Below are 16,799 nucleotides of genomic sequence, written 5' to 3' on the forward strand. Positions count from 1 at the left end.
TAACTGCTAATAATGGCCTTACTGCAGAGAACAAATAAATGAAGATCCATTTAAAATCTGTTTAAAAAAAAAAAAATAATAATAATAATAATAAAAAATAAATGTGCTCTCAGTGTGTTTTAATGGTTTGTATTAATTTACCAGAGAACAAGTCAAAAAGAGATTTGATCCGAATGCTGGTGCAAAGAGGATACGAATCCGACCCCATTGCAGCCTGGAACAAAGCCCAGGAGAAGGTATGTGAGGAAACATTGATGATAGATACAGCGTGTATGTATGCATCTGTTAGAGGTCAGCTCATGCCTTAAGATAAAGTTTGTGCATTAAAACCAAACCCACTAAAATAAAAAAAATTAAATAATGCACTAAAATGAACTAAATAAATGAGACTAAAAGCATTGAAGATTATAGTTTACAAATTTTTCTTGTGCATAGTAAAATGATTAACTTTACTTCATAATGCACTTTTAGAAAATTGAATATCTCTACATAATGTTTAACTTTTTTCCTGTTATACTTATTATTTATTCGTATATCTTTATTTCATTAATTTCTTTTCAATTTGAATTAAAAAGGTTATTAAAAATTTAACTGTTTTAAATCTATCCAAGAAATGTTTGACATTAAAAAAAAAAAATTGACGATATGGTCTGATGTTGTTCTGCCAAACTACTTCTTTTGTTTAATAAATGCCTCTAAATTGTGCATGCAGTCACGTGCGGTTCTTGGCGAAAGTATAGACAGTGCTTGAGATATGAACAATCCTGAGCCTGACCATTAGTGATGTGATGGCTTTTTTTTTTCTTTTTTTTTTATATTTACAGTATTATAGTAAGCTGGATTATATAGTTTCTAGTGTCTGTAGTGCTTGAACTTTTACTCACTGTTAATATCTTGCTGTTTCTCTCTGTTTGGTCGGCTGATGGTGATGTTAGTCTTTGGAGGAAGAGGATGGCGATGGTAACGACAGTGACAGCTCAGTGGACTCTGGCTCTTCCTCTGGGCCGAATTTTAACTACATTCTGAACATGCCTCTGTGGTGTCTGACCAAGGAGAAGGTCGAGGAACTCCTCAAGCAGAGAGACCTGAAGGTACTATTATCTACAGCCATCAGTGTTACATTCAATGTTTCATATCAGTTTTATATTGCTAGCTGTGCATTAAACAAAATTAATGCATGATGTGGAGGCAAAGAACCACCCGACACGAAGCGGTTGTGTTTTATCCCGCTTTTATTTATATTGTGCCTGTCTGTCGAGCCCACCCCTGTTCAATCTATTCTTCTGAAGTCATATAATAGCTTTGTGTGAGGAAAGACCAAATTTTAAGTTGTTATTCATTAAATAGGGTTTTTGCGGGGCATTGAAAAGCATTAAAAATTATTAAATGGATTTTTTAAATTAAGGCCTTAGTATTAAAAGTCATTTTAGATGGTTTTGAAGAAAAATATTATATTTTGAATATAGCGCCTTCATAATTACTAACTGTTTAATTTGCTGTTGCAAAATATGCACATATATATATATGGGTCATTTATGGCATTACATTTTTTTTAATTGGCATTAAAAAGTATGGATGTAACGGTATTATCAATATCGCTATATTGCGATTAGCTAAATTGTCTCGATATTATCATGGTCACATGATGATATGAAACGATAAGTCTTCTGGGCAAAAAGTTTCGTTTTTAAAATATATTTGTTATGGGCCATTATGCTTTGGCACAGTATCTGTCAAATTAACTAAAACCGAAAGCACAATGTGGCTTAATCCCTTCATCAAGTCTGTTTTTGCTGCGTGTTTTAAAGAGAAGCACACACATTGTTCATGTGATCAGCTCGTGATCCGGTATTTACCGCATCTCAGAACGCCTCTGTTCACAGTGAATGAACGCAGTGAACTCGTTTATTGCATGTGCTGTGAGTTTAGCGCATGTTTGGGAACACAACGGCCACCAGTTATGCTTTATTTTCGCGGCAGATGATTACAGCATTTCATTAGATTTGTAGTGAGACACGTTTTTTTGTTTTCACCTGTTTTCACCGAAGCTGGGGTTTTCTTTTGAAATAAAAGCTGCACTGCCGTTTCCGTCAAAATAAAAACTTAAAAGTTCAGTATGAATTGCTGACAGCTAGCGGTTTAAATGCAGTCAGAATTAAAAATATCTCTTCCAAGTGTAGAAATTAGGAAAGAAATATTGTAATTTCCCTACTGTAATGTAAAAAGCAAAAAAAACTATGAAATATTCTTTTTCATTTTTGTTTTTTACAGTGCAATTGTTTTACTATATATGGCTACTGCTGTCATTATTATTATTATTATTATTATATTCTAATTTGTTTGGCTCTCTAAAACACCAGTGTGAATGTAATTTAGACTGAGACAGTATATCACAAACAAAAAGAGGGTTGAGTCCACTTTTAAGTTCAGGTACAAGTCAATTCACTGACTTTTTTCTGACGCAAGTTTTCTTAGTTAAGAACATGGGTTGCAGCTCTTAATTTTGAACTTTCAAAGTGCATTAGATAGAATAATTTAACTTTTAAAATGTAAAAAATTTAATTTTTTTCCCAATTCATTTTTTCATTTTAAATATCACAATAAATATCGTATCGTGGACTTCATATCGCAATAATATCATATTGTGAGATTTTGATACCGTTACATCCTTATTAAAAAGGCATTAAAAAGCATTAAATTAGATTTGATGACACCTTCACAAACCCTGTTAAAAATCATGTGGTGAGCTATTCGCTTGAACAGCAGCGGGTAAGAGTCTTCAGTCTTAACTGTGAGTGTTGCTCTTCAATGATTTATATAGAAAGGAGAGCTGAATGAACTCCAGAGGAAGAATTCAGAAGATCTGTGGAGGGAAGATCTGGCCGTCTTCATCGAGGAGCTGGATGTGAGTCTCAGCTTTAGGATCGGGTTGAGTCGAGATGCGTGTGATGAAGTGTGTGAGAGTTTTCTCTCGGTCTTTCTTCCAGCGTGTGGAGGAGCAGGAGAAGGAGAGTGTGAACTCTGGGAAGGCCGTGAAGCTGGTGAAAGGGAAGGTGGGCAAACCTAAAGTGAAGAAGATGCAGCTGGAGGAAACTCTGCCCTCTCCGTTTGGCCGCAGGATAGAGCCACAGGTCACACTCGCTATGAAAGCCGACGCCTCCAAGAAACTCAACAAAAAGAAGAAGGTAACGATGAGTAAATCTATATCTGTCAACAAATGTAGTGTATTCATACTGAATGTTATTGTAAATATAGTCATGCAATGAGGAGTAATAGAATGCGGTTATACTGTATTTTTAGAAAAAATGCATGATTTTACCTGTGGTTATCATGATAGTGTTGGTGTAGGCCAACACCATTCACATTGCAGGGGTTACAAACAATGTTCCCTCTAAGCTGCGTGTGTGCGCGGCTGCGCAGAAGAAATAATATGGCGCGCACAGGATAAACAGTGCAATGGTCGGGCAAACCGCTATAGAGTTGGTGTTGTTATAGAGTTAGAGCCGGTGAATGCAGTTTACAGGTTTCATAGAAAGAGAATGATGTGCGCCAAATGAGTCGCTGTAGAAATCAAATGCTTTAATGGTTGCAGACGAAATAGCTCAACACGAGCCAACGCAAACGCAATGACGGAATAAAACATGTTTTAAAGAAGAGTGGCTTCAAATTGTTGACCTCAAAAAGGGAATTCATGAGCAATATCTGCTTCATTTTTCATATTATGTTATATTATATTATTATAATGGATTGTATTGTTCTGCATGATATTTAAAAAAAAAAAGAAAAAATAATTTTTAATAGAATGTCTTGGTAGCAGCACTGTAAAAAATGTTTCCTCAGGTAACCTAAAATGTTCATCATTTAGTTACATCAAGGGTCAAATCAAATATAAATAGCACATTAAAGTTAAAAGTTGCACACTTTTCTGTGCCTGTTGTACAGGTCTGGTATGAAGAATGTTTTTGCTCAGGTGGCCGAAATGTCCGACAATAGAGAAAAGTTTTGCTCAGCAAAAATGGTTACAAACCTACATGTACTACCAATGAAGAACTGAATTGCTCCTGACATCACAACAAGTGAATGTGAGTGAACATTACGAGTCATCTGGAGTCTCTCTGTACATTCCTACAATGCAAACGTACTAAGCATGTAAATAAGCAATTAAGACAGGAATTTCCCCAACTTATTAAAAGTGTGAGCGAGCTACATGTCCTTCAAATGTCAAAGTGCTCATTCTGAAATCTGAATACAGATTTATGTTTTGTTTTTAAGTGGTGATCATACAACTTAATTCACCTTGTACTCTGTATCTTGTACACAGATACTCTGTGGTTTTGTAATTGCATAATATTGTTTTTATTAGGACAGTAAATTATTTTAAATAATTCAACAGTGGTTTGATTAACAGCATGTATTTCAAAGTTAAAGCTACAGTCCGTAACTTTTTTTGGTTAAAAATGATCCGAAATCAATATTTGAGCAAGTACACAACCAGCCAGTGTTCAAAACTATTGCCTTACTTTAGGCCGATTCACAACGGTTAGCTTATAATAATGTTTTCTAATTTGAGTGGTACGGGTAGGGTTTCGCCAAATAATCTGCCAATGGGGTAAACAAAATAATCTTATTTCACACAGAAAACAATATTATTTTGCTTACCCCATTGGCAGATTATTTAGCTTGTTCTAAGCAAAAACTCACTTAATTTTGACATGTTTTTTCTGAAAACAAGACAATAATCACATCTGCCTTACGTAGCACTACATCTATTTGGTGCAACGGGTATTAATTCTATGCAGGATGTAAGGTGCATTTTACATCCAGACCAGTCATATAACTGGTGTATGTCCAGCTGGTGCAGAACTCTTTTACATTTTTTCTTAATAACAATGAGTTTTTTACACTTACAGACATTGTTATTGTTAATGTAAGTAAACTTATGCCAGCACCCCGACTCACACTCACTCTGTGCTTTACTGTCAAATAAACTAAAGTGAGACAAATTAGGTATTATTAATAGTAACTGCACTTATTTGTGAAAAACAATTAGTAAATTGCGTTTGTTTATGTAATAGTCTGGAGCCCTATATCAATTATACTTAATAGGCTGAAGCACAGCTAATAAATGTCAAGTCTGTGCATGTCTAAAGATGTGTGTGTGTGTGTGTGTGTGTGTGTGTTCCTGTCAGGTTGAGGTAGACGCTGCCATGAAGCTGGAGTTTGACGAGGACAGCGCGCTGGGCTCCAATGAAGGAGAGAATTCCCTCATTTCTCCATCCGGCCTTCCCAATCCAGGAGCCAAACCCAAAGTTCCTCGGGTGAAGAGAGAGAAGAAGGAACCTGGTAACAATAAATACTGGCACTCTGTTTAACTTCAGTTTACTTTCAAATGTGGCTTTCGTTTTTAATATTTTTTTTTATTTGTAATATAATCTTTCAGGTGCTCCGAGACAAAGGAAGCCAGCAGCTCCTAAAGGTTCAGCTAAGAAAGTGAAGAAGAGGAATCCGTGGTCAGATGATGAAGTTGATGATGATCGGTCTGATAATGAGCTGGATGAAAGTGAACCTGTTATTCCCAGAGACACCTCGTCCAGGAGAGCCTCAGGTGTGTGTGTGCTTCCATCAATGTTTTTGTCATTTAAATCATGCAACATTAGGCCTATAGAGAATGTGTTTTATTTCACCTTTGCATGGCTATCAGCGGGCTGGACTGTTATGTACGCATGAAGGGTGATGAAAAAAACATACTTGGGTTATTTCAGGGCAACAAAACCAGATACATCTCTAGTATCAACATTATTTGTTCTTCAGACCCACATTTGGTTTCTGACCATTGAAAATGTGTACAATTTAACGCTTTACTCCTGGAGCCGGATTGAGATCCTAATACCTCTGGAACTGAACCATAAAGGGCTTTAAAAATGAAGATGCCTAAAAGAAAGTTTGTTAAGACCCAATATCTAAAAAGGCATTCAGATATCTTTGATACTTCTTGAGTTATGGGCATGCAAACTTTGGAGAAAAAAACTTGAAAAGTGCTGTTTCCCAATATTTTCCCAAAAAATATTAGCAAAAACAAAAAATTTAGTGGAATGACCCATTCAACATCTATAGAAGAAATAATTGGCCAGCTCCTGAAATATTATATTGAATTTTTGAAAATAGTGCAGAGGTGGTAGTGTATGTGAACATTTTTAGATTGAGTATTTTGCAACAAAAGTAACTTACTCATATCGTGTTAAAATGACGCTTCACAAATGTATAGCCTGAAAATGTGTTGTTGTTTCACAGCTGTGAAGGCCAAGTACACGTTTGACTTCTCTGAGGAGGAAGAGGAAGAGGAGGATGGTGATGAAGAACAGGAGAATGATGCTTCAGCATCACCAGTTCGCTCCAGTAAAGACACAGAGCAACACAATGACGAAGATGATGACGATGACATTTTCCCTCCAAAATCAACATTTACTAAATTGTATGTTGTCTATATATTCACTTGTGGGTGAATCTCTCAAAGCCTGTCCCAAATATTTTAGGTTCATATTCCTGAAATTGCATTTTTGTGTGTAAACAAAATAGGACCATCAAGAGCTTTGCAGTGTTAAACACATTTAATTTTACTGTAATGCAAAAAAAAATTACTTCATAAAAATCTGTACTGTAAAAATTCAACTCATTAAGTCAAATTTCTATAGTGCTTTATACAATACAGATTGTTTACTTTTACTACGTAAATGTTAAATGTTACTATGCATTTATAGGTTACACTTTATTTTAAGCTGTTCTTGTTACAGTGTAATTATACATTAAAGTACTGAGTAATATTAATTAACTACATGTACTTACTATATGGTTAGGGTTAGGATTAGGGTTTGGCTTCAGGTTACTTGCATGTAATTATGCATAATTTATTGTTATTATAATAGTAAGTACATGGAATGTGTAACAAGGACACCTTAAAATAAAGTTTTACCCATTTATATATTAGTTGTATTACCTTTATGCTGATTTAAATAAAAATATAATTGTTTTAATTTGAAGAACAAATGTAGTTTTACAATAATGACAGGCTAACAGGATTGTGAGAATAATAACAACTGTATGTTTTTGATAGGTTTTGGGAGATCCACCCATTTAGTGAAACTATGCGTTTACTCTTATGCTGAAGGTGACAATCAAATATGAATGCAGCTCATTTCAGTTTTAATTAATTAATTTTCAGGTCCACTTCACCAGCAAAGAAAAAGGATCCAGAGACGGTGTTGTCGTCTAAAGCTGCCTTTGCTGACAAGAGCAGCGATGACGGTATGTGTCCGGTGGAGGTTTATCGTGTCTCTACCAACAAGGAACTAAACTAAACGTGTTAATAATGTGTGTTTGTTCATCAGATGTGAAGTCAGACAGCGATGACGACAGGGGTCCAGTGTTCTCATCATATTCCAGCAGTTCTGCTTTTGACAAACCTCCAGCTAAAAAAGGTACCTGACAGCCAATGAAAAGTCATGAACTCAAAATTGAACTTTTTCCTTCATTTATGTGTGTTCTTCATGTTATTGTGAACAACTCATCATTGCCAAAGAAAAATGTTACATGTACTTACTATTGTAACAATAATGAATTATGCATAATTACATGCAAGTAACCCAAAGCCAAACTCTAATCCTAATCATATGTGACCCTGGACCACAAAACCGGTCATAAGTGTCAATTTTTCGAAATTGAGATCTATTTAAAGCTGAATAAATAAGCTTTCCATTGATGTATGGTTTGTTAGGATCGGACAATATTTGGCTGAGATACAACTATTTGAAAATCTGGAATCTGAGGGTGCAAAAAAAAATCGAAATATTGAGAAAATCGCCTTTAAAGTTGTCCAAATTAAGTTCTTAGCAATGCATATTACTAATCAAAAATTAAGTTTTAATATATGTCCGGTAGGAAATTTACAAAATATCTTCATGGAACATGATCTTTAATTAATATCCTAAAAGAAAAATGGATAATTTTGACCTATACAATGTATTTTTGGTTATTGCTACAAATATACTCCAGCGACTTAAGACTGGTTTTGTGGTCCAGGGTCACATATAGTAAGTACATGTAGTTAATTAATATTACTCAGTACTTAAATGCATAATTACACTGTAACAAGTACACCTTAAAATAAAGTGCAACCAAAAAAATGTTTGTCCTAGCAGTATTTCATCAAAATGTAATAACTTATGGAATGATTGCATTTTCTGAAATGAAGTCTAAAATAATTTCACAATCCACAGAATCACTGTAACAGCACAACCACTTTGTACAAGCCAGTTAATTCCTGATGGAGAAAATCTGTGGCCGGTTGCATAAACTGCTTGGACTAGTCTTAAAATTTAGACACTCATTTTTTTTGTCCTGCAAGACTGGTCGTAACTTTTTAAAGTCAGTTACATAAAAATGTAATTTTTTTTTAAATTCAACATCCTGTTTCAGTATTAAATGAACAGATATACTTTACTAGCATGTGTGTACAGTGGCCATGTAGCTCACCAGCTCAGATCTTAATGATCTTAACGAGTATATGTGAGTTGCTCATTTCCAGTCTATTGAAATCATGTTGTTGTGTTACTCCAGCTAAGAAACCTGCAGACACAGCACCTAAACAGAGGAAAGCTCCAGCAAAAGCCAAGAAGCCTGAAACCTCTGTCTGGGACTCGGACTCAGACACAGGCACGAAAAAAGCACCAGCAGCACCGAAAGGGGGCGGTAAAGGCCGAGGCAGGAAGAGGAAGCAGTCAAGCTCAGAGGAGGATGAGTATAGTCCTGTGAAGAAGCCTGGAAAGACTGCCACAAGCAGGGTGAGTGATTTATCCTCTACTGAAAACACTAGAAGCTACGTCTGTGTACTGTGGATAATATAATGCATTTCAAATCATTTGTGTGAATATGTTTATTATAAAAAAAATTAAGAGTGGGAAAAAATATTATTAAATTAATATTTGGCCTTTAATTTTTAAAAAAATATTTTGATTTAAAAAATAATAAAATTTTCCTGAAGTGTGTTACAGTATGGAATCATATATGTGACCCTGGACCACAAAACCAGTCGTAAGGGTCAATTTTTTTTTTTAAATTGAGATCTATACATCATCTGAAAGCTGAATAAATAAGCTTTCCATTGATGTATGGTTTGTTAGGAAAGGATAGATTTGAAAATCTGGAATCTGAGGGTGCAAAAAAATCTAAATATCGAGAAAATCTCCTTTAAAGTCGTCCAAATGAAGTTCTTAGCAATGCATATTACTAAGCAAAAATGAAGTTTTGATGTATTTACTGTAGGAAATTTACAAAATATATTCATGGAACATGAATACTTTACTTAATATCCTAATGATTTTTGCCATAAAAAATAGATAATTTTGACCCATACAATGTATTGTTGGCTATTGCTACAAATATACCTGTGCTACTTATCACTGGTTTTGTGCTGCAGGATCACATATAATCTATACAATTGCTCATAGTTGTTTCCACTTTAATTTGGATATTCAATGTGAAAGTAAATTTATGGTTACAACTTTTAATGTTAGGTGTGGTTATTCACAATAAATTACAGAAATTTGTATGATTATTTTTTTAATCAGTTGACAGCCCTGGAAATAATAATGCAAAAACCCTTTGACCCATTATTGAAATGAATGATTGGTTTTGAATAGGAAATATGGTATTATTATGTTTTGATTTGGTAACATGCTTAGGAGCATGCTTAGTGTTAGTTACAATGGCTTTTCATGTGAATAAACTTTTATAGTTCACATGGATCTACTTTAAATACTTTAAATGCTTTGATAAAAAACAAATCATGCAGAGTAGTAAAAAAGTCTGATTTTGAATTGATCTTCACTTGTAATAACTATGCTAGGCGGATGAAGTTTTGTCCTGCAGAGGGCGCCAGCGGTCAGGCGATTGTTATACTTTACAGCACAATATTAAAATTAAATCCAGGCTTGTGCTCAAACCAGTAGCAGTTAAAGCCTCAAAATAACAGCAGTACTGCAATATTTTCTAAACTATAGGACTGTGATGCACATTGGTAAATGTTTTTGACTAAATGTCTAAATATCTCAATTCTAGAGCTTGCCATTAGCCATGAGGAGAAGTGCAGTGACTTACAGTGTTGTGTGTGTGTGTGTGTTGGCATGTAGAAACCAAAGAAGGCAGCGTCTGACGATGAAGATGATGACGATGCAGGCATGAACAGCTTCAGCCGTCTGGACTCGGGCAGAGATCGGTCCGGTCGAGCCAAGAAAGAAGTCAAATACTTTGCAGAATCTGATAACGACGATGACGACGATATGTTTGACTAGAAAACACACACAAACACACACTCTCTCTCAGTCCAGAAGAATGCTTGTTGAAGAACAGGTTCACTGTCCTCTGCCCAGCAGAATTTTGTACATTTTACCCTCCATTTTATTTTTTCTTCACTTGTGATGTTGAATTCTTTCTACTGTGTAGCTGTTTTACTCTTTTTATTATTGTTATTGCTATATAATTATTATTATTGGTATTATTGTTATGATACATTGACAATTGTTGTTTTTTATCATTAAATTGTATTTGTCCTGAGCAGCTTTTAGAAATTTAGACTGCTGTGCTTTAGCACATTTTAATGGTTCAGCGTTAGAGACGACTTAACTTTTTGAGACGACTTGGAAATAAACATGAAATGTAAATTATTTGTTGGTCTCCTAAACTTTTTTCAGCATTTCAGTGGTGTTGGGTTCAAGACAAATTTAGCTTTGTGACATGCTGTTTATTTCCACGTCAAATGTTGACGGTTAAATAGTGCGAACTTAGAATGGTGATACGGACTCAATTATACATGATTAAATATGATCAAATTTGAATTGTGTAAAGTTAGATCCAATCGATCAACTCCTAACAGGAAAGTGTAAGCCAAGATTGATGCAAAGACATAAGAGGGCATTTTATATGGATAATATGCATAACTAGAACCATAAATCTGAATAGGAAAGTTCTCCAAAGACACAAAAACAATGCTTTAGACAACTTCAACCTTTTTTTGTTTTGTTTTTTTGAAGAGAAGAATTGAACAAAAACAGCATATGTGTAAAATGACTAAACCTTCAACATTTCTCTTAAGAGTTAAAACCCAGTATATACAGTATATAATGCAAGAAATGCAGAGTATGGGAAACTATCTGTATTTCCAGACTTTTGCCCCTATTTAGTTTTTTACAATAGAAAATTAAGAATCTAATGAAAATAAATTTATCATACACAATGTGTTTTCATGGCAGCTCTTGTGATTGTTTAGTGATTGTCAAACACGACAATGAATTCAAGGTGCACTTTTTAATCATGCAAAATGCAGGTTATAAGCGTTTCGAGTTTCTTCTCATGATATTCATATTACATAGCCTCAAAGACATTTGTAAAAATATTAAATATACAAACTTTTATGTGCGCACAAGAAACCATTCAATTTAGCATATAGGACAGTGCACACTGAGCCATCTATTGAGCCATCGGCCCATTTTGTGGCGTGGTTTCTTGCTTTCACACAGAGAATGCATTAACGAGACCCAGGGCTTTGAAATATGACGTACTGCCCTGACTAAAGCCAAGTTTTGAACACTTTTGAACTTTGTTTATTAATAATTTGTTTTGATTCATTTTTGGCAAATAGGACAATGCACACAGCTGTATTATGCCATCAGCCCATTTCCTGTCGGTTTTCCACCGCCACAGAGGATGTGTTAAATTGGACATTAGGCCTTGATATTAGAGGTACTAAGGAAAGCCAAATTTTGAGCAAATATATCTCTATTAATTCATGTGCATCCATGCACTTGTTTTATTCATAGTAAGATGGCAGTGATGCACAAAGGAAATAGGTTATTTTAAACTAGAAATTGCAATGCATAAAAATTCCTATGCGCATGTGAATATTTTCTCGAGGGCATAAAAAGTTTCTTGTATTCATGCAAAAGTTTTTATTTTTATTTTTTTATTTAAATTTTTTTAGGGATTCTACCAAGAAAATAAATTTAAAAAACCCTGAGAAAAGAAAATATTTACAGATGACTGTACTATATACCAAATATAAAGCTGAAAATAATACCATTATGTTAAAATGGTCTGAAAATCTACTGAGAAGTTTGGACATTTGAGGTCTGGAAAAGTATGGAAATTTGGAATGGAAAATGTGTAGGAACCCCGTATGCTTGCATCCTCGCCATGTGCCAGTGGGCCATTTATATACTAGTGACCATCCAAATACCTCCCCCAAACATTTTAAAATAAATACATTTTTATTGTTTTGCCAGAAGGGTTCATGTAAAGGCAATGGTAAACATGAACAAAAGCATCGTTAATGTCCAAACAAGACGAGCAAAACAGAGGAATTTACAAATGGTTACAAACACTTGTGGTTCCGAGAAAAAAAATATTGTTCTTGAATTGTCATTATCCAAACTCCTCGAGTCCACAGGTTTTAAAAACAAGCAGATGATTTCATGCTTCAAGATGATTTCAAGAGCTGCTTCTTTTGTTTATTTATTTATTATTCTAATTGTTGAAGGATTGTTCCATCAGAGGATAAATTAGGCCTTGGAGTCACGAGTGTTTGACTGCCAGCTGACTGGGCTTCAATCAAAGTCTTGATGATTTGAAAATTTCCCATCTGAAATGTGTGGTGTATGTTGGTTTTGATATTTCTGCTCTTTCACTGGGTTCAGAGCTCATGTCAGCTCATAAAGAGATCTAAAATCAATGAACCGGATGATAATTGACTGCTATAATTGCATCGCTTGTTTCTCTGTACAAAGGCCAGCAAAACAAATGCGGTAAAAACTGTATCGGCATACAGTATTACAACGATGTTTCCTATTATTAAAGGATAGAAAATAACACATAAGCACACTGTTGCATCTCTGCCATGACACATGACAAGCTTAGAACAAGATCACATTCAGCATAAAGCATTATTGAACAATCCAGATGAGATGGCCGGACCCTCTGCGATCGAGCCGGTCCATGCGAGGTAATTTTAACAAAGAAAAACAAGACACATTTGATAACCCTTGTTTCCGAATGAGATTTTTAAAAGCAAGTTTTAAACTTGGATTCAGAAAATCTCTCGTGACACAGTTATGCTAGATATATTCTAACTCAATCAAACACAATGTCAACTAGCTAGAAAACAAATCGGTTGTCTGTTGCATTTTTTTCTGTGTAACAAAGCATAATGTTTACATAATTGAAAGGATACAGCTTCCATAGCTTACAGTTTAATGAGTGCGGATTGTAGATGTGTGAGGGAATTGTGGGTGGCGTGGGTTTTTATAAAGACATTCATGAGCTGTTTCATTTGTTAACTTCAAAGTCACATGCTGCTCCAACAAAAACAAAGCACTTTCCCTCAGATTTTTTTTTAAGACAAGAGACAGCACAACATTCGTGCTTTCTAATCTACGTGATGAAAAAAAAATGAAAAAAAGATAAATACTGCATATCATCTAGTTTGTCATTCTTATTCACATTCAGATGAGTGATATGTTTTCAGAGAAGATGCGTAGTGAGACAGTATGAGGAGGTGAATGTGTGTTTACATAAAACGGTCAGTTCACCCACAAATGAAAATTCGATAACACTTTATTTCGATAGTCCACTTTAGACATTCTACTAACAGTAAGTAAGTTCAACTACATGTCAACTGCTTAATATCGTCTAACACTTTATTTGGATGGGTCCACAACATACAACATACTGAGTATGAGAAACTTTACAAGTATATGTCAGCTTATTCTACTGACCCTAAACCTCCCCCCACTGAGAGTTAGTAGACATGTAACTACTAATCAATGAGAATTAGCTGACATGTAGTTACAAAGTTACTTATAGCTAGTAGAAAGTCTAAAGTGGACTATCGAAATAAAGTAACCGAAAATTCTGTCATCATTTACCTTTTTGAGACTTAAGCAATATACAAATCTCATGTCATTCCAAAACCGTTTGATGTATTTCCCTCCATGGAACACAAAACGATTTATCGGAATGTTCATGCTGAAAATTCTATGGCCTTGAAATGACATGAGGACGAGTAAATAGCAGATTTTTCATTTTTGGTGAACTGTCCCTTTAAGAACAAGAGTAAACAAAGACTTATCTGACCCTACGGGAATAAATGATTAGATACATGATTACAGTTTAGTTCCGAGTTATAATTTACAAAATTACACAAAATTATCCACCCATTCAAGGAACATAAATGTAAAATAAGGATAGCAATTCATGAAAAATAATATGACAGTAACATCTGTCTCCTGTACTCTCAGGAGGGCAGTTTATAAGTGCAATGAGAGTTTAAAAACTAAAACGTCTTTATGCAGACAAGCTGCTTTACAAGCAGACAAACAGCCGGCACCTGAAGCCTTTATATTTCACTTTAGCATTGGATTTGATCATTGATCAGCCAAAGACAGTGTCCCGTTGTAAAGACGGTAATCCAGCGACACTTGTGTTTCAGTAAGAGGTATTTTACAAACTCAGGATCAGTTTAAACGAAGCTCTTCAGAGCTACAGCTTACTGATCAGAGCTGAAGGCCATCATATCACCCTGTCTGAGAAAAAAACTTGTTTCAGTTGAAAAAAAAACAAACAAACAAAAATCTTTACACAAAAACAAGGTTCCCTAATGAGTGCACACAGAGATGAATGTACAATGTGCTCGCTGCAGCGCAACTGGCTTGTCAGTCGCTCTGTAAAAAATTGCAAAGTCCCGTTGAGTTACTGCAAAAAAGATGCAATATGTTTGATAATTCTGGTCACTTGGCCCTGAATCAATGTGCGTTTGAGTGAACCAGACTCTGCCATTCTCACTGAGCTCAAATCAGCATATGACTATCAATTTGACCCAGATAGTTTTACTGCATTAAATTCTCTTCAAATGAAAGGTTTGTCGTTTTTACTCTTCCTCATGTCATTTAAACCTACTTGTTGCTCTGTTCTATACAGTGAACAGGGACTGAGGCTGCAAAAGATCGCCGTAAATGTAGCACAGAAGTAGTTCATATGACTTGGGTGCTATTTTCCAAGTCTTCTGATGATAGCTTTGTGATAGAAACGGAATGAAACCAGAGTGCTGCAGGGATAATGTCATTTTGTAAGATAAGTATTACCAAATGAGCATTATGATTTTTTCCATTGGCTTTTGGATTACTGCAGCAAAAAGCTCAAACGTTGATTCATGTTTGGTTTTCATGCTTCATGTTTTATCAAAATAACCTTCACAAATGAACACATCTTGCATGAATTTTGACTAAATATAATCGCCTGAAGTCGTTACATAAAATATCAACGTGACCACCACTGAGTTTTAACTTGACGTTTAATCACTTGTAAGCAACTGCCTTTTTAAAGATATGCAAAAGCCTAGGTTTTAAGCCTGATATATTTCATGCAGTGGAATAAAACTGAAAATATCTTGATCTTATTTCAGGCAGTTAAACCATTTTAAGCCATTCAAAAAACCTACTGATTTTGGGATTATGAAAGCAGAAGCATTCAAAAACATGTAACTTTTCCCCCTGCAGCATTCTGTTGACCGCCGTTCAAAAGTTTGGTATCAGTAAGATTTTTAATGTTTTATGCTCAACAAGGCTGTATTTATTTAATCAAAATATTGTGAAATATTATTGCAATTTCTAATATTGGTTTCTTATTTTAATATACTTTAAAATGTAATTTATTCCTGTGATCAAAGCTGATTTTTCAGCATCATTGCTCCAGTCTTCAGTGTCACACGATCCTTCAGAAATCATTCTAATATGCTGATTTATTAATATTTTTTGGAACCTGTGATACTTTTTTCTTTGATTGTTTGATGAATACAAAGTGAAAAGGACAGCATTTATTCAAAATATAATTTTTTTCTAACAATATGTCTTTACAATCACTTTTAACATCCTTGCTGAAAAAAAAAAAAAAAAATTTACTGTCCCCAAAATTTAGAATTTTTTATTTTATCAAAGGACCCTGAAGAAAGTATCACAGGTTCCCAAAAACAACAGTTTTAACTGATAATAAACCAGCATATTAGAATGATTTCTGAAGGATCATTCTAAAAATTCAGCTTTGATCACAGGAATAATTTATATTTTAAAGTATATTAAAACTAACTGTTATTTTAAATTGCAACAATATTTCACAAATTTATTTTTTCACAAATAGATACAGCCTTGATGAGCATAAGAAACTTCTTTAAAAAACATATATACTGATCCCAAACTTTTGAACGGCAGTGTATATATGGAGTTTGACAACTGAGCATACAGTTTTAGAGCAACATGAGGGTGAGTATGACAGAGAGTGGTTGAAGTCAATTACTAAAGCCTTCTTCCGTATGAAGGCCTGAAATCAGATTACTGATCACCACATAGAGTAGTGAACATAGAGACTGATTTAAAAAAATCTGAATTGAAACAGCTTTAAATATACAAACCAATGTAAAATATTAGAGTTCCATACAGTCTATATGCAAAAACATTCTATATAAGTGTATTTTAAAGGACCTCGGCTCCTTTATAAATGAGCATGTTAGACAATGTAAAAAGCACCAACAAATGCATCATAGAAACATACAATGATATGTACAATGAATGCATCAGCTTGAATGAAAGAGAAAGTGTGGAAATCAATTAATAAAAAGCAACAGCTTTTCATGCACATGAAGAAATCCATACAGGAGACCTGAGGAGCTTCACATCTGTCACAGGTGGGACACACACACACAT

The 16,799-nt window shown here is 34.6% G+C and overlaps 1 protein-coding gene across 2 annotated transcripts in view; it reads left to right on the top strand.

Moving 5' to 3' along the window:
* Positions 1-10,718, top strand: part of top2b (DNA topoisomerase II beta) — a 38,743-nt gene extending 28,025 nt beyond the window's left edge. For both annotated transcript variants that reach the window (XM_058753501.1, XM_058753502.1), the window contains exons 25-35: positions 145-236; positions 936-1,091; positions 2,822-2,905; positions 2,988-3,185; positions 5,190-5,343; positions 5,441-5,605; positions 6,292-6,472; positions 7,220-7,302; positions 7,386-7,475; positions 8,614-8,837; positions 10,185-10,718. In XM_058753501.1, the coding sequence (XP_058609484.1) occupies positions 145-236; positions 936-1,091; positions 2,822-2,905; positions 2,988-3,185; positions 5,190-5,343; positions 5,441-5,605; positions 6,292-6,472; positions 7,220-7,302; positions 7,386-7,475; positions 8,614-8,837; positions 10,185-10,346 (1,589 nt within the window). In that variant the 3' untranslated portion in view covers positions 10,347-10,718. The remainder of the gene's footprint in view (positions 1-144; positions 237-935; positions 1,092-2,821; positions 2,906-2,987; positions 3,186-5,189; positions 5,344-5,440; positions 5,606-6,291; positions 6,473-7,219; positions 7,303-7,385; positions 7,476-8,613; positions 8,838-10,184) is intronic.
* Positions 10,719-16,799: the final 6,081 nt, after the last annotated feature.

The sequence above is a fragment of the Onychostoma macrolepis genome, chromosome 19 (assembly GCF_012432095.1).
Source record: "Onychostoma macrolepis isolate SWU-2019 chromosome 19, ASM1243209v1, whole genome shotgun sequence".
Classification (NCBI taxonomy): domain Eukaryota; kingdom Metazoa; phylum Chordata; class Actinopteri; order Cypriniformes; family Cyprinidae; genus Onychostoma; species Onychostoma macrolepis.